General features: G+C 42.4%; 1 protein-coding gene across 1 annotated transcript in view; it reads left to right on the top strand.

The window, feature by feature from the left end:
* Positions 1 to 25,165, top strand: part of WDPCP (WD repeat containing planar cell polarity effector) — an 846,895-nt gene that overhangs the window by 573,534 nt on the left and 248,196 nt on the right. The window contains exon 15 of the mRNA XM_030196158.1: positions 13,338 to 13,401. Within this exon, the coding sequence (XP_030052018.1) occupies positions 13,338 to 13,401 (64 nt within the window). The remainder of the gene's footprint in view (positions 1 to 13,337; positions 13,402 to 25,165) is intronic.

The following is a 25,165-nucleotide window of genomic DNA, read 5'->3' on the forward strand; positions in this document are numbered from 1 at the left end:
CCCTAATCTGACCTGATGTATGCAGCATCTTACCCTTCTCATCTTTCACTCTCAGAATGTGTCTATCTGCTCTCATCTTTCGTATTTTGTGGGCCAGCAATCTACCAGGTTTATTTGTGCTTTCATAATATACTTGCTTTAGGCGTGCATGCACATATTTCAAACTCTCCTCATATATCTCCCTCAACTCCAGTCGCACCGCTTGGAGCCTTCGGAAGTCCGCCACGGAGCCCGTGGCCTTATACCGGGCCTCCAGACCCCCCAGCCTCTCCACACACTGTGCCAAACGCTCTCTCCGCACCCTAGCCTTCTGACTAGCACATTTAATAAAGTAGCCTCTTGAGACTGCTTTAAACGCATCCCACACTACACTCAGTGCAGGACCCGAATCCACATTGGTATCAAAATACTCTTGCAAAACTGGGGTAAATTTGGCCACAATGTCCGGGTCCTGCAGCAAGGAGTTGTTCAGCGTCCACCTGCGTTGCCGCACCTCATCTGTCAGGGATGGTACTATGGCCCAAGCTGGGGCGTGGTCTGAGATAGTGATGTGTCCAATATATGAGTCCCCTCCTCCCTCTGATAAGGTCCTATCAATAAACACATAATCAAGTCTAGAGTAGGAAAGGTGCACATGAGAGTAGAAGGTGTAGTCTCTCCCCCTAGGATGTCTCAATCTCCACGAGTCATAAAGGCCCATCGCCTCCACTAAATCTTTCAATGCCTGAGATACCTTATAATCAATTGGAGCAGGAGGAGCCGAGCGGTCATGACTCGGTTGCATGGTGGCATTAAAGTCTCCTGCCATCAGCAGCTTGCCTCTAACAAAGTTTTTCAATTCCCTTTGGAGCCGCCTGAAAAATGACTCCTGGCGCTCATTTGGAGCATACACATTGACCAGAGTGTATTCCTCCTGCTCCAAAAGAACATGCAGCATGAGATATCTCCCCTCTGGATCTCTTTTTACATGTTTCAATTGCACTTGAACATCTGTTCGAAACATAATGGCTACTCCTCTTTTTTTAGTCCCCTTTACATCTGATGCACAATATACCTTCGGGTACTGCGTGAGGCGGAGCAAGCCCTCATTTTTCCTCAAAAAGTGGGTTTCCTGAAGAAAAACCACTTGTGGTTGCATTACACTTAATTCACGGCCAATTGCATGTCTCTTGTATGGGGAATTTAACCCTTTTACATTGTAAGTAAGAAATTTAAAATCCGTCATTGAATTTACTCATGTCATAACATTTCAATGATGAAAGGTTTGGATTTAGCCCTAATCCCCCCTCCCCACTTATTCCCTCCCTCTCCCCTATCCTCTCTTCCCCCCTCCCCCCTCCCTTCTCTATTCCCCTCCCCTCTATCTTTTACCCACCAACTGGTGCAACCGCACCTCTTGGGAACTTAGAGCAAGTAACTCCACCAGCCAAACAGTGCAACGTGTTTAAACAATAACTAGTTATAAGTACATTTCCTATCTCGCCTAATCCCCCCACCCCGCCCCCAACCCCACCACATTTTCCACACATACAGCTCTATGTGTCCTCCACCTTCCAGCCTTTGGCAACCTCCTGCCTTCGTGATCTGATCACTCTCCTCACATTGGTCTCAAGAGGGAGCAGCCCACCACAAATACAGTTTAAGTTGTTCCAAGTCAGGTTACCCATGTTCATGTTTGCAGTGCTTTTTTCTTCCCAACCTTCTCTACTCGCTTCCACCGCTGCAATTTGGCTTTTGTAGATGGGGCCAGCTCCTGCGACATAGTTTCAGTTGGGGCCAAGCCCGCCACATTCAAACACTGCCATGCTGCTTCTACCTTACGGCAGCGTACTTGTTCTCCTTTTATTTCAAAACAGATAGCAAATGGGAAAGTCCATCTATAGGGTATCTTTTCCTTCACCAGGATCTCGATAACAGGTTTCATTGTTCTTCTCTGGGTTAAAGTGAATAAAGAGAGGTCCTGGTATATCGATACACGTGCTCCATTATAATCCACCATGTTGGTCTGGCGCGCTTTCTGCCATATCTGCTCTTTACTGGCATATGTTGTAAATCGGACGACCATGTCCCGCGGTCTGTTTTCTCTAGGTTTACCCAACGCTCTATGGGCTCTATCGATGCCCATTGCTCCAACATCGAAGTTTTCTCCCATCAGCTTTTCACAGATCGCCCGCACCACTGTCTGGACATCCTCCTTCCCACCATTCTCCGGGACGCCTCTAAACCGGAGATTCTGGCGGCGACCTCTATTTTCAATATCGTCCAACTGGAATCTAAAGTCCTCAGCTTGTTCAGCCATCTTGGTCATTCTCCTGTCTACCTCCTCATTCTTCTCCATCTGTTCGTCTGCTCTCTCTTCTAGCGCTTCCACCCTGCCTCCCAGTTCCCTTAGGTCCACACTCAGCGCATCCACATGTTCTAATATTTCTTCCTTAGAAGCCTGGATTTCGGCGCGAATTACCTCGAGGCACTTCGTCAATTCTGACGGGAGGGCCGACATTGGAGTCGAGTCATCGCGATCTGCCCGGGAGCAGGACGGCTCCGTCTCTGGTGAGCTCCGCGGTTTGGGGGAAGCAGGGTGGGATAGGCCTCGTAGCAGTTGCCTCGTGGCGAGTCGTTCGCCATCGCGAGGCGGCAGGCTGGTTTTTTTACTCATTTGCGACGTTTGGAGCGATCGTCTTCACTTTTCTAGCGCTTCAGGCCGAAAATGATCGAGATTATCACATAGAATGCTTAATTAAAGGTGGGGAAGGACGGAGCTCGAAGATCAAGCGGCCATTCAGCTACGTGACGTCACTTCCTCCCAAAGAGGGGCATTTTTGAAAGAAACGTCCAAGTTGCGATTTGGACATCCTTGCAAAACGGCGAAATCCAGGGGCGGGGAAACTCATATTTTCGAAACAAGATGGTCATCCATCTTTCGTTTCGAAAATACCGTCAGAGACGTCCATATCCTTAAATTTGGACGCTCCTAGACATGCACATTTCTAACTTTTGGCGATTTTCAAAACCAAAGACGTCCATGTCAAAAACATCTTAATGCGAGCTATTTGATCATGGGAGGAGCCAGCATTTGTAGTGCACTGGTCCCCCTGACATGCCAGGACACCAGCCGGGCAACCTAGGGGGCACTGCAGTGGACTTCATAAAATGCTTCCAGGAACATAGTTCCCTTACCTTGTATGCAGAGCCCCCCAAAACCCACTACCCACAACTGTACACCACTACCATAGCCCTTACGGGTGAAGGGGGGCACCAAGATGTGGGTACAATGGATTTGTGGTGGGTTTTGGAGAGCTCGTTGTTTCCTCTACAAATGTAACAGGTAGGGGGGTGTGGGCCTGGGTCCTCCTGTCTGAAGTGCACTGCAGTGCCCACTAAAACTGCTCCTGGGACCTTCATGCGCTGTCATGGACCTGAGTATGACATCTGAGGCTGGCACGACATATTTTTAAAGATGTTTTTTGAGGGTGGGAGGGGGTTAGTGATCACTGGGGGAGTAATGGGAGGTCATCCCCGATTCCCTCCAGTGGTCATCTGGTCATTTTGGGCACCTTTTTGTGCCTTATTCGTAAGAAAAACACGTCCGGGTGAAAATGTCCAAGTGTTCATCCTTGTTTTTTTCGATTATGGGTCAAAGACATCCAAGTGTCAGGCACACCCAAGTCCCACCTTCTCTATGCCTCCGACATGCCCCCTTGAAATTTGGACATCCTTGCGACGGACTTCAGTTGGAGACGTCCAAAATCGGGTTTCGATTATACCGATTTGGACGTCTCTGGGAGAAGGACGTCCATCTTCCATTTTATGTCGAAAGATGGATGTCCTCTTTCGAAAATCAGCCCATTAGTGTCTTGATACCCAATTCCTGACTCAGATATCAATATTCTGACTCAGGCAGACCCAAACGTCTCCTCTGGAGTGTTCTGACTCTGAGTTCTCCTAAGTCTCTCATCAAGAGTTACCAGGGGAGCTATCATTTATTGATTTTGTGAGGGAAATGGCTGAAGCCATTCCATTTAAGTTAGAGATAGAGGAGGAACCCAGGGCAGAAACATTGGATATGCTCCAATTCCTCCCCCCCCCCCCCCCAAAAGGCTGTGAGAGTGCCCATTCATAGAATTCTCAAGGATGTACAGGTGAGAAAGTGGGAATCCCCTCTTTGTAGCAATATTAAAAAGAAGGTTAACTCTATTTATAGGGTCTAGAAGGCTCCCAGATACTGGAAGCAGCAGCTTCATCACTATTCCTTGGTGGTCCAATCTGCTCTCAAGAACCAAAAATTCCAAGACTCATTCTTTAGTGCTCCTGGAGAGAGAAGATTGAATATTAGTCTTTTGGAAGAAAGATTTTTCAGAATGCTATGCTCACTTCCTCTCATAACTTATCAGCTCTTCATGGGCATGTACTTGTAGAATATTGTGCAGTGTTGGGGAGTTTGCAGACACTCATCCTTGAGAGCAGGCTGAGCAAATCTGTTTGCTAGTGAGAAAGGGGAAGGAGTGCAGAAAATACATAGTCTAAATGACCTATGATATTTTCAATATTGCAAGCCCTGGAGCCCAGATGAAACGGAGCCATTATGGTAAACAAAATAATATTTATTAAAAGTGTCAAGTAGGGGTCCTGTTCAATTCACAGGTGGGGGACAAATGTATTAGACCATCTGAGGAGCAATAATGAATCAACTAAAAATTAGAAAACAAAAGACTATAATTTTTTTAAAATAATTTTTGGGTAATTCATTTAAGAATAATGTGGTTGTACTGCTTTAAGAAAACACAAATGATGCCGTGTTGTAATCCAATGTCTTCAAAATTGGATGATCTTTATCATCAGTGTTTTTAATACTGTTATGTAATGTACTGGTAGAACAGGTAAATCCTTTAATACAAAGGTGTTGAAAGAGGCATTAAAGGCTGTAAAGAAAACAAACTAAATGCATAAGGAGGAGCTGGCAGTGTAGCATAACGGCTTGAAAACACAGTTGTGAACCCAAGCTTGATTTATTTCCATTGCTCCCTTCTCCATATGGGAATTTGAGCAGCTCATTGTCATCTCTCTGTGCTCAGACTAAAATCTGAAGAAGAAATATTAGACGCATGTAAGTTTTTGTACAGCTGGGTGAACACTGACACTACACCTTAAATTTGCAAAATTCCTGAGCTACACAAATGGTGAAATATCTGGAGATATGTCTTGCAGCATTTTTACTCCTGTTGTAAGAAAGATGTATGTGCTAGCTAGAGGCATATTTGGCTCTATCCTGAATAGATTTATTCCTAAATATAATTTTTTTCACACCTCTGAATTTTACAGTGCAGAGGACTGTACAGATAATACAGCATTTGATATATGCATTAGCAGTTTGCTTTTATTGGTTTTAGTGACCCAAGCTAGCCTGTAATTAGCTGCTAAGATAAGACAATAGAATCAACTGGGAAGTTAGGGAATCAATTAAAATAATCACTATCTCCACCCCTGCTTCTGTGGAGTTTCAGGTTAACACATCAGCAGAGGATGGCAATACTAACACTTGGGTTTTTCTCAATTATGGATTTCTGTTTCCAGTTAAAGAAACTCAAGTATAGTACTTGATGAAATTCTAAAGTAATGTTACAGGATGAATGGTGAGTTGTAACTTACCAGCTTAACTGTATATTTGGTATTGACTGTTGTTTGCCAAGGTTGATATATATTAATGAAACTTTGTTTTGTATTTATTTTCATGATCCAACACTCTCCTCTTGCTCTTTTGGACTTCTAGCTCAGTTAGAACCAGGTCTGGGATCTGGCGCCATGAGCCTTTTTATTTCCCTTATTTTATAAGCCCTCCCAACTTAAGTTATTACAGTCATTGCAGTGACAGACCTTGAATGAGGACCCTGCAATCATGGATATTGAATCTGGCCACTAAATGGAACCTAATTAAATAGATGCACTCTCATCTATGGGCACAGATATTTACAGCACCATTCAACAAAAGACACTGTTTATTTTGCGCCCTTTATTGAATGAGGGTGTAAATCTCTATGCCCAACTTGAGCAGGCATGTAGAGTCCACGCTGATCTGCTGTCGCACAACATTCTGCCTCAATTAGTTGTTGCACAAAAATGTACGCTGATTGCTAAGGCTCGAATTCTGTCATTGCACTGACATCAGCATATAATGCGTGATGACATATCTGCGTGGTGACTGAGAAATATACCTATTAGCAGAAGGCAGCGAGCCAAATTTTACTGATGGTAGCCAGCCTGTTTATGGCCAATGAAAAGAAATTCTTTATAATTCCAGGGCACAGGAAGAGGAACTACAATTCCTATAAGAGGGCATAGGAGAGGCTGACTGCATGCTATAATGATCATGCCTCCCTCCTTAGGGAGGTAAGTGCAAAATGCAAGCAGGCTACAGTGCACAGTAAAGCTCCTGATTACAGCACAACAGAGCACTGTTTGCATGTTCATTACATACCTGTAATAATGAACAGCTATAGTAGAGAATGACATAGTTAACGGCAACACTGTAAAAAACATTTTCCCACGAATGCGGGAACAAAACTTTGTTAAAAAAAAAATCCTCTGCTCCCGATGTGATCAGTTACACTTTCCTTCAGTAAGGCGGCAGCATCTGCAATTTACCAAGGCCTGCTCCATGGCCTTCCTTCTGTGAAGTCCTGCCCTCTCTACTGCAACTTCCTGCTTAGCATCAAACAGAAAGTTGCAGTAGAGAGGGCGGCACTTGGCAGGAGGAAGGCCACGGAGCTGGCCTTGGTAAATCGCTTCCGGCTGGCTGCAGGACAGGCAGTGTGCTTACTTGCCATACTGACGCTGCCGGCAGCCCAAAAATTGAAGAAGGACAGCAGTGCAGGGAGACAGAAGAGAGTGAGTAGGAACAAGCTGGCCAAGGAGGTTAGATTAAGAACTGGAGACGGCACGAAGGCCGAAGCCCATGAGGTTAGTAGTTTACCTTCCCTCTCTGCGCAGCCGTCATCCCCGTTCACCCAAACAAAGCAAGCAAACCGATGAGCTGCTCTGTCCACATTGTCGTTCTTTATTGTTGGTAGCATTTTTATTTGATCTCAAGCATGCCGGCTTATGCAACATACAGATATACAGAGAGGAAGCATTGGTTTTCATCTGTTAGAATATAATTAGTTCTTAATTGTAAATCATTTGTAGGGGCTGGTTATAGGAACTCCCTATATTCGTGTAGAAATGTTTTCACATAGTAATGGGCCACAAAAACAGACATAAGTATCAGGTGCTTAAGAATCAAACTTACTATTTATTAGTACAATTTTTTTAAAATCATTTAATTAGGTTGAGACCTGGGAGCTTTTAACATCTTTTTTGCCTGTGCCTGCATTAAAAGAAGAAGATGGCATGTGGGAACTTGCTCCTTTTGTTTCATGGAATGCAGTGAGGTATTAAATAATGAGGAAAGGGCTTCCTTCATGCATAAATTCTGTCCAGAGTCTGTCTAAATGTGGCAACATTGTCCAGTTTGAGGCTTGTGCAGATGGTAGTCAGAGCTTGTGGGGATGGGGACAGAACTCGCAGGGACTGGCTGGGGACAGGGACAAAGTTTGTCCCCTTGTCATTCTCTAAGCTACAGGTCATAGCTACCACTGGTGGGATTTGAACTGGCCACCCCTGAATGTCAAGTCAACTGTTCTAACCACTAGACTACCTCCTCTGCAGGAGTGCCTTTTACAATGAAAAAGCTTCATTTATCATCAGCTGTGACCCCCAGCAAAGCAAACCACTGCCTGTTCATCACATACCTGTAGTAACGGGAGTAAAGTGAACAGCTCAAGGTGATAACTATCACTGGTGGGATTTGAGCCGGCAAGCCTTGCCTTTCAGGTCAACTGTTCTAACCACTAGGCCACCTCTTCCACAACACGTCAGCTAGCTGTACAGATCCATTTGGAGGGTAGCATGTCAGAATGTAAGACAGCCATTGCCAAATATGTCATATGTCCTGGAAATAAGAACACTGATGGTAGCATTGTAGCAGATGTGCCATGTACCTGCTACTCAACTTCTCTCCCTCTCTCTTCCCAACCTTTGTCTCCAAACAGACTGAGGATTTGAGGAAATGTGACCAGTACCTGTGGCAGCACAAGTGGAGCTATCTCTGGGGAGGGGGGGAGATGGCAGCTGCAGGCACAGGCAGGTGAATAACACTGCAGTGTCAAATGCACACACCATTGGCTCCTCTCTGCTTCTCACTCATCCTAGAGGAAAGGCGCTACTGAATGAGCTGTCACCCTACTTGAATACTCTAACAGGGTTACTGTAAATAGGAGGTGGCAATGTATGTCCAATAGACAAACCCCCATATACCATACTTAATTCTGTTAACTATAATGCCCACCTTGAAATATGTAATGGTCAAATATGCATCTGATGGAGAGCATGACTATCTGTTTCCTACCTTTGAAGCTCAGCCAACAGCTGCATCACCCTGTGGACCTGCTGTGCAGGGCCGGGCCCAGCAGCCTCTAAGGGGGGGAGGAGGAGACAGAGGAAGAAGGAGAGGAAGAGAAGGAAGAAGCAGAAGGAGGGCCACCCCACCCCCCTCCTGCCCACCCCAGCCTCCCAGTACCACCCCAGAAGCAGCAGGACCAGCTTCAGGAGGAAGAGGACAAAGGCCTCATGCTGCTGTCTCCATCTCCCCCAACACAGAGAGCTGAGTCTTTGCCAGTTCCAGGGGCAGGTGCGGCAGTACCTTGCTCTGCACCTGCCACTGGAACTGTATTTGTGTTTTAGGGGATGGCGTCAATACTGGAGGCCATGGACCGGCGACTGAGAGCCCTGGAAACTGGTCAGGCCAGGATCCAGCATACTCTAGGCCGCATCTTATCTGGCCTAGAGAATGCTGGTATCCTGCGACCTCATCTCAGGATCAGTCTGTCCCACTTCCTGAGGCAGCTTCTGCAGTCTTGAGGTGGCCTTCCTCTGCCCACAGTGATCCGTCCCCCTTTTTTTTACCCGTTTTGTATTTTGTATATAGTTTTATATTTGACAAATAAGATATTTTAAACATTTTTGGACTTTTATTTTTATCATGACACTTTTTTATTACATTTTATTGTTTCTTGTAGTTTTTAAATTTTTATTATATATAGTTCAAATTTTATTCTGTATTTGTTTTTGATGGTTGCTCAAACTGATAGTAGCTGTGAGGTTACTACACAGGGTTCATGCCCACTGCAGGGAGCGGAAGGGAGGGATAAGGAGTGCTGTTATAATGCCCTGTCTGATCCAGGTGTCATCTGCAAGGGTATCAGTTGGGGATCTCTTTGCAACCCCTGTTATTCCAAGGGCTGCTTTGAACCCACGTCACCTATCAGCCAGAATACCCGGTCACATTGGGCCCTTGCCCTCCTATACTGTATTCTCACATAATGATAGAGCGGACACTGAGTAATAGGTAGTGACTCCTTTATTGGCCTTCTATAATAACTTTGAACGGAACATGCATTGATACAAGACAACTGCCCAGCTAACGGTATAAGGCAGACAACAATACAGCCCAACTGGTATACTAACACAGAATCAGAATCCACCTTGAGAATAGAACAATGATGCTCAGCACACATTGGTCCTTCACCAGCCACAACCAGAAGATTGTTCTATGGTATAAGGTACAAAAATTACAGACATTTGTTTATAAAGCCACCTTCTTCGTCCCTGGTGGGCTCAATCTTAGTTTTGCCAAAGCTTAAACGTTACAGGGTTAGGTGAGTCAGTTGCACAGGTGGGAATTGAACCCAGTTCCTCCAGCTTCCAGATATTAGGGAACTGTTTCAGCCAGAGTTCCAAACATTTGTAAGGAGGGACCCTTGAGTAATGCATAGGGTAGCTATGCAATATCTGTGGCCAACTACAAACCACCCTGGTATGGGATGTGAAGTGCAATACAGGCTCCAGCAGATTTGTAAACCATGCCCCCATCACCATAATTGTTAGTATCCCAAAGCAGTTTGGGATTTGTAGTGGTTGATTCTACCTACTTTATATCCTGTAATGCATCAGAATGAGTTTGGCAGAAATCCAGGACTGACCACAAACCTCTCTCCTGGAACAGGGTAACGTAGAAGCTGTTACTGGTCCAAACTAGCATATGTTATGCTGTGTGTCATTCTTTCCCCCTCACAGAATGCAGTTCTGGGCCTGATTGGATCCTGACCTTTACTTACATGCCCCCTTGCCTACAACTGTAAAGTTTTTGTCCAAAATTCTGAACCTTTGTGATACAACAAACAAACTTGCAATGTGAGAACTTCAGGCAACCTTGCTATTAAGCCTAACTGCTGTGAAAGCAGGACAAAGTACAACATCCAAAACAATCTTGCTACCAACGTTCTGCAAGAGCAAATAGAAAAAGAGGGGAGAAAGAAAGGAAACGGTTGGTGCATCAGGTCTATAGGCATAGACCAAAGTTTATGGACCTCACAGATACAAATAGGGAGACATTCAGGGCACCTCTGTGAGCACCCAGAGGCTTAGCTAGGCTCATGAGATCTCAATGTCCATGGGTGCCCGGTATAGGAGGCTTCACTCACTTGCAAAATCTTTTACCTGAAGTTGTGATTTTCCTCTCTCCCCTGCCCAAGTCGTCCTGGCAGCACAGCAATGCTCACTGAGGCAGGCATGCTCTGCTGAAGTTGCTTAAAAGAATACAACCAGTGCTGTATATGTCTTTGGTGTGGGAAGAACTTCTCATTCGGGGTGAGCTTGAAGTGAACAACATTCAAATTAAAGAGAACAGGTTTGGAGGGAGGTGTGCAAGTGAGACTGGGGAGAAATAAAAAATAGTGTAATTGTTAAAATCTTTAAATGGTTCAAAGTTTTTGTTTTTTTTCTGAGCATGTACACCGAGAGGAGGGCATGACTGCAATGATGTGTGCATAATTATGAGGTAACCTGGGAATGGGATAGCTACAGCTAAAAGCCATTTCATTGGCTGATGGTTCCAATAGTATGTTCAAAGAGGAAGTTTAGCTCACGTATAGTCTTGACAGAGCTGGTAAGTGAAAATCTGATTGCTTTTTTTGGATAGGAAGAGTTTGTGATATGTGAAAATGCATTTTGCTTTAATGAAATTGCTAAACTTTAGAGTCAGAGACTTATCAATGAGGGATACATACAGTGCTTTTTTTGTGCTGTCACTGAGTAGGGAAGGCTCAAGGCTGGTTAAGAGTGGCTGTCTGAGGTGTTCCCACTTCCTTCCCAGACCCAGACCATAATAATTTGAGGAAATTGTGGCACGCAGTGCACGTTGGATTTCAGGAGAGGTAGGTGCTGACTCTGAAGGGTTTAAGTCAAAATAAAAAAATTAATATTTTGTTTCATGCAGATCTCTTTTGTTTAAACATAACTAAATGGGCTATAAGCCCCTAATGCTTTTGGTTTTCCTATATTTTGTTTGTGATGACTTATACTGTGCCAAAATTGAAATTTGAAAACTCTTATCTCTATCTGGTCATTAATAAAAGGAGCTCATTGTGAACACTATCCACCCTAAAAGGGTGTTTTGTGGCTTTACATGAGAATTGTGATATTATGATCCTTTGTTTCATATTGTTGACGGTCTGCATTTTCCGTATGGATGGTATATTGGTGAATTAAGGTCTGTTCAGTGTAATATTTATAGTACAGTAAGGTTCTGAGTGTGTTTTTGCACAAAGTTGTGCATAGTGTTTTGCAGTTGAGTGATTGTGGTTAGTATATGCTTTGAGCAACCACTTTATTCTTTGACATATGATACATATCTAATATCTAAATTTAATAAAAGGTATTAATTGTGACTATTTTATTTTTACATATTTTTTTTCTGTGTGTTGTCAGACAATTATGGCTGTAAGCTCCACCCCTGACCACACCCCTAACTCCACCCCCTTTAGCCTCCCCAAACAGTTCGGCCACCGACCGCCTATGTCAATGTCGTTCTCACCCAGCTGATGAAAGCTTCTTTCGAGCCATTGAATTCCTACCATCTGAAGTACTTGGCTTGGAAGGTTGTTTTCTTGGTGTCTGTTACTTCAGCTCGTAGCGTCATTGAGCTTCAGGCCTTAGTGGTGGATGCACCTTATACTAAGTTTCATCACGACAGATTAGTCCTCCACACTCACCTTATGTTCCTGCTGAAGGTGGTGTAGGAATTCAATCTGAACTAGTCGATTGTCTTGCCAACATTCTTGCCCCAACCTCATGCCTATCCTTGTGAAAGCAGCTTGCACACCTTGGATTGCAAGAGAGCATTGGCCTACTACATGGAGCGGACCAGGCCCCACAAACAGTCCTCCCAGCTTTTTGCTTCTTTTGATCCCGGGAAACGCACCATTTCTAATTGGCTGCAGATTGCAATTCCTTCACTTATGCTCAGGCTGGGCTGGCCCTAGAGGGTCATGTCATGGCTCATAATGTCAGAGCCATGGCTGCATCGGTAGCCCACTTGAGAGCCTCCATTGAAGAAATTAGCAAGGCTGCAACGTGGTCTTCAGTTCACACATTCACATCACACTACTGCTTTGAGCAGGATACCCGACGCGATAGTTGGTTCGGGCAGACAGTGTTGCAGAATGTTTGGGGACTAGAATCCAACTCCACCCTCCTAGGCCCGTTTTATTCTGTTCCAGGCTTCACTCTCATTCAGCTTTTATATAGTTTAAGGTTAATCTGTGTTATGTCCTTGCAAGGTCCAATTGTCCAATGTTTTTGGTGAGCCTGGATGCTAGGGATTCCCCACTTGTGAGAATAAATAAGCTTGCATGTCCTCAGAGAAAACGAAGGTTCTTACTTGTAGCAAGTGTTCTCTGAGGACAGCAGGCTTTATATTCTAACAATCCCTCCCACCTCCCATTGGAGTTGTTTCCTCTATTATTTTTACTTTATTTTTGCTGAAGTATTTAACTGAGGAAACCGCGTTCTCACGGCACTCGCACATGAGCAGTGGAGCATCTCGCACAATCTACAAAGTTCTACTTATACTTGTTATAAGTTCCGGACCGGGAAACGCGGGTTGGCATCACCCAATTGTGAGACTATAAAGCTTGCTGTCCTCGAAGAACACCTTGCTGCAGGTAAGTACCTTCGCTTTCTACGATAGCTCAACTGGAAGTTAAAAAATACAGTCTAAAAATGGCACTAGTGCTATGGCATCAACTATTTTCAGACACATTTAAAGGTAATTAATTAACTAATAAGGATGATTATTAATACTTGTCCTGTGGACATTTCAAACCCTGCAAATTGCCTAGAAAGAATATTTTTCTTTCAGAGTGAAAGATTCCCTGCCCCTTGACACATTTCCCCTTTTCTTACAGATATCAGAGATTTGAAAAGGCCTTTCTGCTGGCTTTGGATATAGGTGCCCGTGACCTCTTTATGGTGAGTCATTTCCTGTGGATGATATTGTCACTGCTGTTTTCAGGTTGGCTTAATTCTCAGCTTTTGTGCACATTAAAAAGGATCAGTGTCATTTGCAGCCTGAGATATATGGTGGGGGAGAATTATTCTTCTTTGCTTCCACCTTCCCATCATGAAATTGGTCAATAGCTATCTAGTGTTTTTTGACTTGTTGACATTTTCTTTACTGTGGCCTAAAGGCCGTCATATATTTTCAAGGCATTAATTTATACACTCTTGAACTTTTCTCCTTATGTTTTGATGGGGGTACATGACATCTTACACTCTAATAAGCTTAAATGCCTCTAATCCATTCTTTTAAGAAATACAGCTGCAGAGGCCAGAATACAAGGGCAGATCATGTCCTGTGGATCTTGAATGCTCTCAGTTTGTCTCTTTAGGTTTCTCTGAAAAGTGATAAATTATGAACGCTTCTACAGGTACTTTTACAACTACAAAGCAGCAACATGGACCTGAGGGATCTTGCTTTTCACCCGGTCTCTGGCCCTCCCATTTAATTAGCTACAGAAGTAAAATTAACCAGCTCTTTAAAAGTCCTCTGTGCAAGCCCCACATGGGGCTCTTGTCTTTTAAGATCTTGCACCACAATGTCACAGCAAGGTCAGGTGGACAAAGCCAGCAGTGCTTTCCTAGACTCTCAGCATGTTGCCCCTCTGCAACAGATTTTATTGTGTGCAGTGAAACAATAGGAAAATGACCAGTTCAAAAACCCTTTGAAAGTCTCCTTTTCCTGACTTTTCTGAATGATGAAGACATTCTGTTGATTAAATTATGCTTTGACAATAAATATTAGCATCGCTTTCCTATGATGTCACTTGTCCTGCTAGATTTATCTTAATACTTTATTTGAAAATAAAATTACACAAATTCTTCTCTGATTATATTTTTAAACATTCCTTGAAGCTTTCCATGCTTTTCCTGGAGATTTAATCACCAGGTCGTTTCAGGTAATTAGACATAAATGCACACTGAGCATGTATGCATTTTTACATTGCTTTTATTTATGTATTAAACTCCTCCCTCCCCCTCCATGGATTTTCATTCTTTTTGTACAATGACTTAATTTTTCTCAGTTTTTCTCTATCCATATAGGAGGAACTTTTTCAGTGGATCACTTTGTTGAAAAATGCATGCATGCATTTCAAGAAAGAGAAAGAAAGCCACATACATTAATGACATTGTGAGGTCACCTAGGTATGTCAGATAACCCAGAATGTTAGATAAGCAAAGGTCAGATAAGCAAGATCCTACCCCGTACCCTCCAATTTGGAGCACTGTGCATGCAGCCAACTAGTCAACTTTACACCCTGTTCAGTAAACTTCACAACTGACTTCTTTGAGTAGTCACATAACTGTTAAAAAGAAAAGAAAAACCTTTTCAAAGAAGCTTTCATCCAGAAGATCACCACCCAAGTGTTGTTCTTCAAGGAAATTTTCTTCAGGAATACTATCTGATGTTAATGGGAAAGAATTCTCCAGTTCCTGTGGAGCAACACAGCCCAAGAGAGAAAACTTCCTTCCACTGGGCTACTTGCACCACTATCCAAATTGGAAGGAGTACTGATTGGGATAAAATTAGAGGAAGCATTTAGCTCTTCACCACAAGAAATTGGGTGGAGGGGTGGGGCACTTTCTTCTGGCACAAGAGAAATATCCAAGCAGGAAAGCATACTTACAGTAGGAGTAGGACCTTTTTTTCTATCCAGCTCTCTGACACACTGATCCGTCAGTCCACGGCATAAAACCTCATGCACTCTCCCAGACCCCTTTGTTTTGGCCTTCCTCTTCTCCATTTCCAATTGCAGAAAACTCTCCTGCTCCTCTGGATGCATACTATTCTAAAAGGCATGGCACCCTACTCCCAATGGCCCATATCTCAAAAGGGGGTGTGGCCATGGGTGTGTCATGGGCATTCCAAAAAGTTGCATGTTTAATTACAGAATATTGCCTAACTGCACTTAACCTGGGCACCAATATTTGCACCAGGTTTCAGCAGATGTAAGTCTGACATCCAAAAGTTACTCCTGGGATCCACTCTAAATGCTGTTCTGTATGCGTGCCCTTAATTGAATAGTGCTTAGCACCAAGTTTTTTTTTTATGCCTAAGTTTTGGCTCCATTTATAGAATTTCTTCCCTAAGCGCCTACATTCCTTTATAGAATATGCTTCTACCAGGCACCCTCCTATAGAATGCCCTGATAATATAGCCATTTGTTGCAAAGACTGAAGAGGGCAACTAAAGGAGTAGGGAATTAAATAGCTTTCAAGAATTGGAGGTCAGTTGGTAGTAAGGATTTTATGAACTACTATGAGGAGTTTATAATTAATCTATGCATCCACCGTCAGCCAATACTTCTGCTTATGGAGAGGGGTGACATGATCATATTTACGGCCACCAGTAATCAATTTGACAGCATCTCCCAGTGATTGAGAAGAACACTGCAACTGAGAGATGCCGCCTCCTCTCCCATCCTTGCAGTTTCTTTCTCCCATTATCCACCAGCCTTTATGGTCTGCAGCATCTTAAGTCAGCTGGCAGCATTTTGAGAATCAGAGCTTTTGTTGTTACATTTGTACCCCGCGCTTTCCCACTCATGGCAGGCTCAATGCGGCTTACATGTTGTATACAGGCACTTATTTGTACCTGTGGCAATGGAGGGTTAAGTGACTTGCCCAGAGTCACAAGGAGCTGCCTGAGGTGGGAATTGAACTCAGTTCCTCAGTTCCCCAGGACCAAAGTCCACCACCCTAACCACTAGGCCACTCCTCCACTTTGGATGTATTGGGGGATATCACTTCTGACCCAGCGATTCTATATATTTTAAATGAGTAGGTGATTTTGGGGGCCCTGCCAGGACCTGGGGGGGCATGGGTTCATGGTTAAAAACTCTTCTTCTAAGCTCTTGTGGGTTAGTTACCTGCTAGAACGAGGGGGAAGGGGACCTAGATGACTGCAGATCCCTTCTAGGCTCTAAGGAGTGACCAAGAAGGGACCTGCCTGGTGGAAGGAGTGAGAGAGAATTGCTTGGCTACAATGGCCTGTTTCCATGGGGACATAGATCAAGCCATATAGGGCCATTGTTAAATTATTTATTTGTTACATTTGTATCCCACATTTTCCCATATACTTGTAGGCTCAATGTGGCTTACATAACTCTGGAGAAGTGGTTACAACTCCAGTAAAATTGGATACAAGGCTGTTGTTGTTGAATAGTTAAGTGAAGCAAAAATGGGTTAACCACATAAGGGATCATGAGACGAAGGTTATGAGTTATGTTCCTGTTGTGTTTCAGTTATGTTGCAGTAATTGGCGATTATGTCGGATCAATGGGATATGCTTTTTTGAAGAGATGCGTTTTCAGGTTTCTGTGACAGCTTAGGTGGTCGTTTGTGATTTTCAGGACTTTAGGTAGAGCGTTCCAAAGTTGTGTGCAGACATAAGAAAAATGGGACGCGTGTGTTGATTTGTACTTCAGACCTGTGCATCTTGGGAAGTGGAGGTTTAGGTATGTTCTTGCTTTTTTGGATGTGTTTCTCCTATGTAAGTCGATCAATTCAGTCATGTATCCCGGAGCTAGACCATGGATTATTTTATGAACCATGGTGCATATTTTAAAAGCGATACATTCCCTGATTAGTAGCCAGTGTAGTTTTTCTAGCAGAGGTCTTGCGCTTTCAGATCGTGTTTTTCCGACGATAAGTCTGGTTGCTGTGTTCTGAGCGGTCTGAAGCTTCTTTAGGATATATTCTTTGCATCCCGCTTATATGTTGTTACAGTAGTCGATATGGGACAGTACCATGGATTGCATCAGATTGCGGAAAGTTTCCCTCAGGAAGAATTGTTTCACGTGTTTAAGTTTCCACATAGTGTAGAACATTTTCTTTGTAGTGTTTGTGGTTTGGCTCTCTAGTGTTAAGTTGCAGTCTATGTTCATGCCGAGGATTTTCAGATTATCTGAGATGGGGAGGGTACAATCTTGGGTGTTGATGGTTGCAGGGTGGTCAGCTTTGTGTTGGGATGAGAGAATGATACAGTGAGTTTTTTCTTTATTTAGTTTGAATGCCGTTGCCCATGAGTCCATGATATTAAGGCTATTCGTGATTTCGTTGGTGATTTTTGATGGTTTTGATTTGAAAGGTATGTATATAATGACATCATCTGCATAGATAGAAGGGTTTAGGCCTTGTTTGGATGGTGATAAGGCTAAAGGGGTCATCATCAGGTTGAAGAGGATGGGTGATAAAGGTGAACCTTGTGGTACTCCGCAATCTGCTTTCCAAGGCGATGAGATGTTAGAGTTTAATTTTACTTGATGTGTTCTGGTAGATAGGAAGCCCTCAATCCATTTGAGTGTATATCTTTCAATCCCTAACTTATCAAGTAGTCTTAGTAGTATAATGTGGTCTAGCATATCGAATGTACTTGACAAGTCGAATTGGAGGAGGAGGATGTTTTTGCCTATTGCTATTTCTTGTTTGAATTTGGCTAACAGGGTAACTAGTACAGATTTTGTACTGTGGAGGGGTGTGAAGCCAGATTGCGATTCATGTAGTATAGAAAACTTGCTGATGTATTCTGTAATTGTTTGGCTACAATGCTTTCCATTAATTTGGTTGTCATCAGGATGGATGCTATTGGACAATAATTGGTGACGTCATTTGTTCTTTTCTTGGTATCGTTTGGTATTGGTGTGAGTAGAATATTGCTTTGTTCTTTAGGGAAGAGACCTTGTTGGTATATGTAGTTTAGGTGGAATGTGAGGTCTGTTGTGAAACGGTCTGGGGCCGATTTTATTAGGTAAGTGGGACAGGTGTCTAATACAGTGAGAGATGGAGAGCTTACTGATTGTCTGAGCAACTGTATCGACTGTGTTGGGAGAAGTTAAGTTAAAGTTAAGTTAAATTAAGGGCATGGTGATTGGGGACAAACATTGGCAGGCATATTACACTATTAATGCTCGCCACAAAAATTATCTATTATGTCTTGAAGTATAGGTAAGTGGGTTTTTTTGGTTACCCCAAATGGCATTGCTGGGTGACTTCAGCCTACCAGATAATGGATTAGAATACTCACGCTGGATTAGGCAGTATGTCAAACATGAAATAAACATATTCCATCTGCAAATCTAGAAAGAAGTAGAAAGTGGATGCCCTGCAAGTGTCTTGCTTTAGACAAATGGTGAAGGAACCCACCAGGGAAGCGTTGTTACTGGATTTAGTTCTCACAAATGGAGAGAATGTGTCTAATATCTTGGTGAGTGTATAGGAGCCAGCTCTGTGGGTGCTGTGAGTCCTTCAGCACCCCCAGTATTGAGAAAATTCCATGTATATGTCCAGGGAGGGGTTATTTCCATTGGGCTTAGCACCCCCAATTATTTTGAAAAGTTGGCTCCTATGGGTGAGTGCCCACTTGGGTGATAGTGATTACTGCATGATGTGGTTTGATAGAAGAATTAAAGTGGAGTCCAGTCAAACCAAAAAGTCCTGGATTTCAAACATGTGCACTTCAGCAAAATGGAGACATACTTGAAGGAGGGGCTGGCAGGGTGGGAGCAGAGTGAATGGACAGTGGGCTGAACTGAAATGTGCTATTAAAAGGGCAATATATCCTTTATGTAAGGAAAGTAAGTAAATGCAAGAGGAAAGAAAACCAATATGGTTCTCTAAAGAAATGGTTATAAATATAAAGGAAACAAAAGTAGTGTTTACAAAATACAGAACATCACAAAAAGAGGAATACAAAAAAGAATACCACCTAAAACTGAGAGAGATGAAGAAAGAAATCAGAATAGCAAAAGCATAGGCAGAAGAAAAAATGGCAAAAGATGTAAAGTAAAGTGATGACTTTTTTCAAGTGTTTTGGAGAAAAGAGGAAGGCCAGAGGTGGAATTATGAGACTTAAACATACTGATGGTCAATGTGTAGAAAGAGATGAGGGAAGAACTTAATTACTCAACAATGACATGTTCGGTCTTCATAGAAGGAACATCTGGCAATTATCGGCACCATACACAGAAAAAAGTTTTTATGAACAGCTTGCAACACTGAACATGGACAAAGCTATGGGGCCAGATGAGATACAGCCCAGGATATTGAGAGGACATAGAGAGGATTTTGTGGGCCCTCTAAAGGATATGTTTAATGTGTTCTGATCCTTGAAGATTGGAGAAGTACCATGTGATTGAAGAAAGGCTGATGTGGTCTCTCTTCACAAAGGCATAAATGGAGAAATGGGAAATTACAGACCGATGAGCCTTACCTTGGTGGTGGAAAAGGTAATGGCAACACTTCTGAAGGAAAAGATAGTCAACTTTCTACAATCAAATGAGTTACAAGATCTGAGGCAGCATGGCTTTATCAAAAGCAAATTTTGTCAAACAAATCTGATTTCTTTGACTGAGTGACAAAAGAACTGGATTGAGGGCAAGTTGAGGGTGTGGTCTACTTAGATTTCAAGAAAGCCTTTGATGCTGTTCCTTATAGGAGGCTTATAAATATACTAAGTAGCTTGCAGGTGGGAATCAAGGAGATAAACTGGATCAGAAATTGGTTGACTGATAGGTGGCAGAAGATGCTAGTAAATAAAACTCACTTGGAGTAAAGAAAGATGAGTAATGAAGTGCTTCAGTGATCAGTATAGGACCGATTCTATTCAGTGTATTTATGAGCGACATGCTGAAAGGTTAGAAGGAAAACTTTGCTTTTTGCAGATGATACAAAGTCTTAAAATAGAGTGGACACCCCACATGAGAAGTGAGCTACAAAAATTAGAAAACTGGTCTAATGTTGCAAAAAAAGTGAAAAATGGTGCACTTGGGGTGTAAAAATCCAAAGGAACTGTATGTGATAGAAAGTGAGAGGCTGATGTGCCCAAACCAGGAGAGGGACCTTGGGGTGATAGTTTATGAGGATTTCAAGGTGGTGAAACAATGTAACAAGTGGTGGCCATAGCCAGAAAGATGTCAGGCTGTATAGAGAGAGGCATAATCAGTAGAAGAAAAGAGGTGTTAATGCCCCTGAACAAGTCTTCGGTGATGCCCCTCTTAGATTATTGTGTTCAGTTTTGGAAACCATATCTTACTAAGGACTTAAGACTTGAAGCAGTTCAAAGGAAAGCTACAGAAATAGTACTACTACTACTACTTATGATTTTTGTAGCACTACTAGACATACACAGCGCTGTACACTTGAACATGAAGAGACAGTCTCTGCTGGAAGAACTTACAATCTAATCAGGACAAACAGGACAAATAAGGGATAAGGAAAATACTTAAGGTGGATACTGAACAAGTGAGTAGGAGTTAGGCGTTAAAAGCAGCCTCAAAAAGGTGGGCTTCTAGCCTAGATTTGAAGACAGAGATGGAGCTTGATGTACTGGCTCAGGAAGTCTGTTCCAGGTGTATGGTGCAACAAGATAGAAGAAATGGAATCTGGAGTTGGCAGTGGAAGAGAAGGGTACAGATAAGAGAGAGTAATCAACCCTAAGAATCTGGCTAACCTAAATGTTTCAACTGCACTGCTATTCTTAAATGAATCTCAAAGTTTTTCAAATGCTAAATGTCACAGCTGCACTGCTACTCTTAAATGCATTCCAAGGTTTTTCGAATGCTTTGCTTTTAGTGCCTGCTTATAAATGTTTCTAAGTGCCTTGCATTATAAATGATTTATTTCATTTAAATGTCTAATACCAACATAAATGTATTAATTGCCTTGTTACCTTTAAATGCATGCCAAAACCTCTCAATTTGCCAACTTCTAAATGTTCTTGAATGCCTACCCTTTAAATGTTCTATAAATGACCTACCAGACATCTAATAACACCATAAAGAGACACGATCTACTACCTGCTACATAAATTTAAATACATACTACGGACCTCAGAATAACAGCCAACATGAACACCAACAAACTGATCATGATAATCTACTTCCTCCCCCTAATATATCATGCATGGACTATTCCTAACACAACCACCAATCTGCCTACAACACACGCAACCCATATACAATTTATGCATAACCTACCAGAACAAAAGAACAATAATCAACTAAAAGGGAAAACAAATATATACGGAAATAACCAACAGAAAGGGAAGAAAGGACACAACTACTACTATTTAGCATTTCTACTACTATTTAGCATTTCTATAGTGCTACAAGGCGTACGCAGCGCTGCACAAACATAGAAGAAAGACAGTCCCTGCTCAAAGAGCTTACATCAGGAAAACAGACAACTAATAAAAATTAAGACATCAACACCCCGAATCGTACCTTACCATTCAATCCAAATGGGATACGTAAACGCCAGATCAGTAGTAACCAAAACAGAGACCATAACAGACTGGATCACTGCAGACAACCTTGACTTCCTATTTATCACTGAAACCTGGGTCCATAACCTTCAAGATCCTATAATCTTAGAATTATGCCCACCAGGATACAAAATTACACACTGGACAAGAAAACGGAAAAAGAGGAGGAGGAATAGCCATAATATACAAATCTGAGTTCAACATCACAAACACAGCTGAATCCATACTGCCACAACTTGAAATTGCTTCCATAAGAATAAGTCACCCAAATTTGCAGGAACACCTTAACGCAGTTATACTCTACAGACCACCAGGGAACTGGCGAGATAGCCAAACACACTTCATGGACTTTATCTCGAACACCTGTATCTCTTCCTCCAACCTCATCATAATAGGAGATATTAACTTACACCTGGAAGATCGCACCACAACAGTACTCAAGACTGCAAAGAATTCCTACAGCTATGGGATCTACAAGAACCAAATACGCAACCATCACACAAAAAAGGACACACATTAGACATCATAACACACAAATTTGACCACGACGCAAACTTTATATTAACTAACACTAAATGGTCACCTATACTGTGGTCAGACCATTACAAAGCACACATCATCCTCCAATGGAGAATTAAAGACCTACTTAACAAACAAACACGAAAAACTTACACCACAAGAGGAAAAATAGATCCGGTTAAATTCTGGCAACAGATCTATATTGACGGATGGACAATAAAGACGGACACAATCCAATTCCTCTCTAAATGGGATAATAGATGTAAATTAATACTAGACAACATCGCCCCAATCCAAACCAGAACCTCACACAGAAAAAACTCAATACCATGGTTCAATGAAGAACTGAAAAAACTCAAAACACAAGTTAGGAAACTAGAACGTGCGTGGAACAAAAAGAAAGACAATCCCACCCTTAACGCTTGGAAACAACTCCGAAGGAAATACAAATACACCATAAGACAAACCAAAAGACAATACTACAAAACTGAAGTTGGGCCAAATTACAAAGACACTCACAAACTCTTCCAACTCGTGGATAAACTATTAGACACTACCCCAGTCACCAATAACAGCAAAGACACTCCAGGAGCCGACGACTTGGCGAAATACTTCAAGGAGAAAATCATACAATTGCGACTCAAAGTACCAGCCAGCCCAATCGAATACACTACACTCCTAGAGTGCCTAGACCCAGACCCGGCAGTCTACCCAGCGGACAGTATCTGGACTGAATTCACTATACTACCAGAAGATCTTATCTCACGAACACTTAAAAGATTCGCCAAATCTCACTGCAAATTAGATATATGCCCAAACAACCTCATGAAGTCGGCCCCCCAACAATTTATAACGGACCTAACTAACCATGTGAACTTTATGCTACAAAATGGACTCTTCCCAAGGGAGAAAGGTAACATTTTACTCACCCCCATACCCAAGGATGCAAAGAAAAATGCTAATGAACTAACGAACTATAGACCAGTAGCATCCATTCCCTTAATCACCTTAATCGCCTGGTGACCAAACAACTTACAGAGTATCTAAACAAGTTCTCAGTACTACACGATTCCCACTCGGGATTTTGCTCTAATCATAGTATGGAAACCGTACTAATCACTCCTATGACCAAACTCAAACAACTGATAGCAAATGGCAACAACATACTACTGCTACAATTCGACATGTCAAGTGCATTTGACATGGTTGACCATGGAATTTTATTACACATCCTTGAATACTTTGGAATCGGAAGCAATGTTCTCAATTGGTTTAAGGGGTTCCTAACCACCCGCTCATATCAAGTGACATCAAATTCGACTACATCAGCTACATGGATACCTGAATGCGGAGTTCCACAGGGATCCCCCCTCTCACCGACCATATTCAACCTAACGATGACACCCTTAGCTAAACTACTATCGAACCAGAATCTAAACCCATATATATACGCTGATGATGTAATGATCTTTATCCTATTCAAACATGATCTAAGAGAAATCTCCTGTGAAATCAACCAAAGCCTACATATTATGAATTCCGGGGCAGATGCATTTCAACTGAAACTAAATGCAGAAAAAACCCAATGCCTAGTACTCACCGTGCAATACAACAAGAAGGAATTTACCACCATCAATACACCTAAACTAAGCCTACCAGTCTCGGACACCCTAAAAATTCTTGGAGTCACCATTGACCGACACCTAACACTCGAGAATCATGCAAAAAACATACTAAAAAGATGTTTCATTCAATGTGGAAACTAAAAAGAGTCAGACCATTTTTTCCAAGGAATGTCTTTCGCAACCTGGTACAATCATTGGTACTTAGTCATCTGGACTATTGTAACTCACTCTACGCCGGCTGCAAAGAGCAAATACTCAAAAAACTCCAGACAGCCCAGAACACGGCAGCCAGACTTATATTCGGCAAACTAAAATACGAAAGCGCAAAACCCCTACGCGAAAAACTACACTGGCTCCCACTCAAAGAACGTATCACGTTCAAACTCTGTACCTTGGTCCATAAAATCATCCATGGTGACGCCCCAGCTTACATGTCAGACCTAATAGAACTACCACCCAGAAACGCAAAAAAATCCTCTCGCACATTCCTCAATCTTCATCCTCCCAAGTGTAAAGGCTTGAAATACAAATTAATGCATGCATCAACCTTTTCCTATACAAGCACACAGCTCTGGAACGCGCTGCCACGCAACCTGAAAACGGTCTATGAAATGACCAATTTCCGCAAACTACTGAAAACTTATCTCTTCGACAAAATATATCACAAAGATCAACACGTGTAACTGTACATTCTTCAAAATATCCAGAAACGTTCTTTATGTTCTTTAATGTCTTTTGCTCGACAATTTCATGTATTTCACCATCATGTACCCAAAACTTTCTGTAAACCAATTGTATATTCTTCACTATTTCCAGTATCCACGATGAATTGTAAGCCACATTGAGCCTGCAAAGAGGTGGGATACAAATGTATTAAAATAAATAAATAAATTTACCCAATGAATGGAGTTCCCGGGGAAGAGTGTAGGGAGAGATAAGAGTAGAGAGGTACTGAGGAGTTGCAGAGTGAATGTACTTTTAAATCAAAAAGAGGAGTTTGAACTGTATGTGGAAATGGATAGGGAGCCAATTTAGCCAAAGAGGAGAGGGCTAGTATGAGCATAGCGACACTGGTGGAATATAAGTCATGCAGCAGAATTTTGAACAGATTGAAGAGGAGAGAGGTGGTTTAGTGGGAGACCTCTGAGAAGCAAGTTGCAGTAGTCTAAGCAAGCGGTGATAAGTGTAGATAAGGGTTTTGATAGAGTGCTTAGAAAGGAAGTGACGAATTTTGGTGATATTATAGAGAAAGAAACAACAGATTTGAGCA

Source organism: Microcaecilia unicolor, chromosome 3 (assembly GCF_901765095.1).
Source record: "Microcaecilia unicolor chromosome 3, aMicUni1.1, whole genome shotgun sequence".
Taxonomy (NCBI): Eukaryota; Metazoa; Chordata; class Amphibia; order Gymnophiona; family Siphonopidae; genus Microcaecilia; species Microcaecilia unicolor.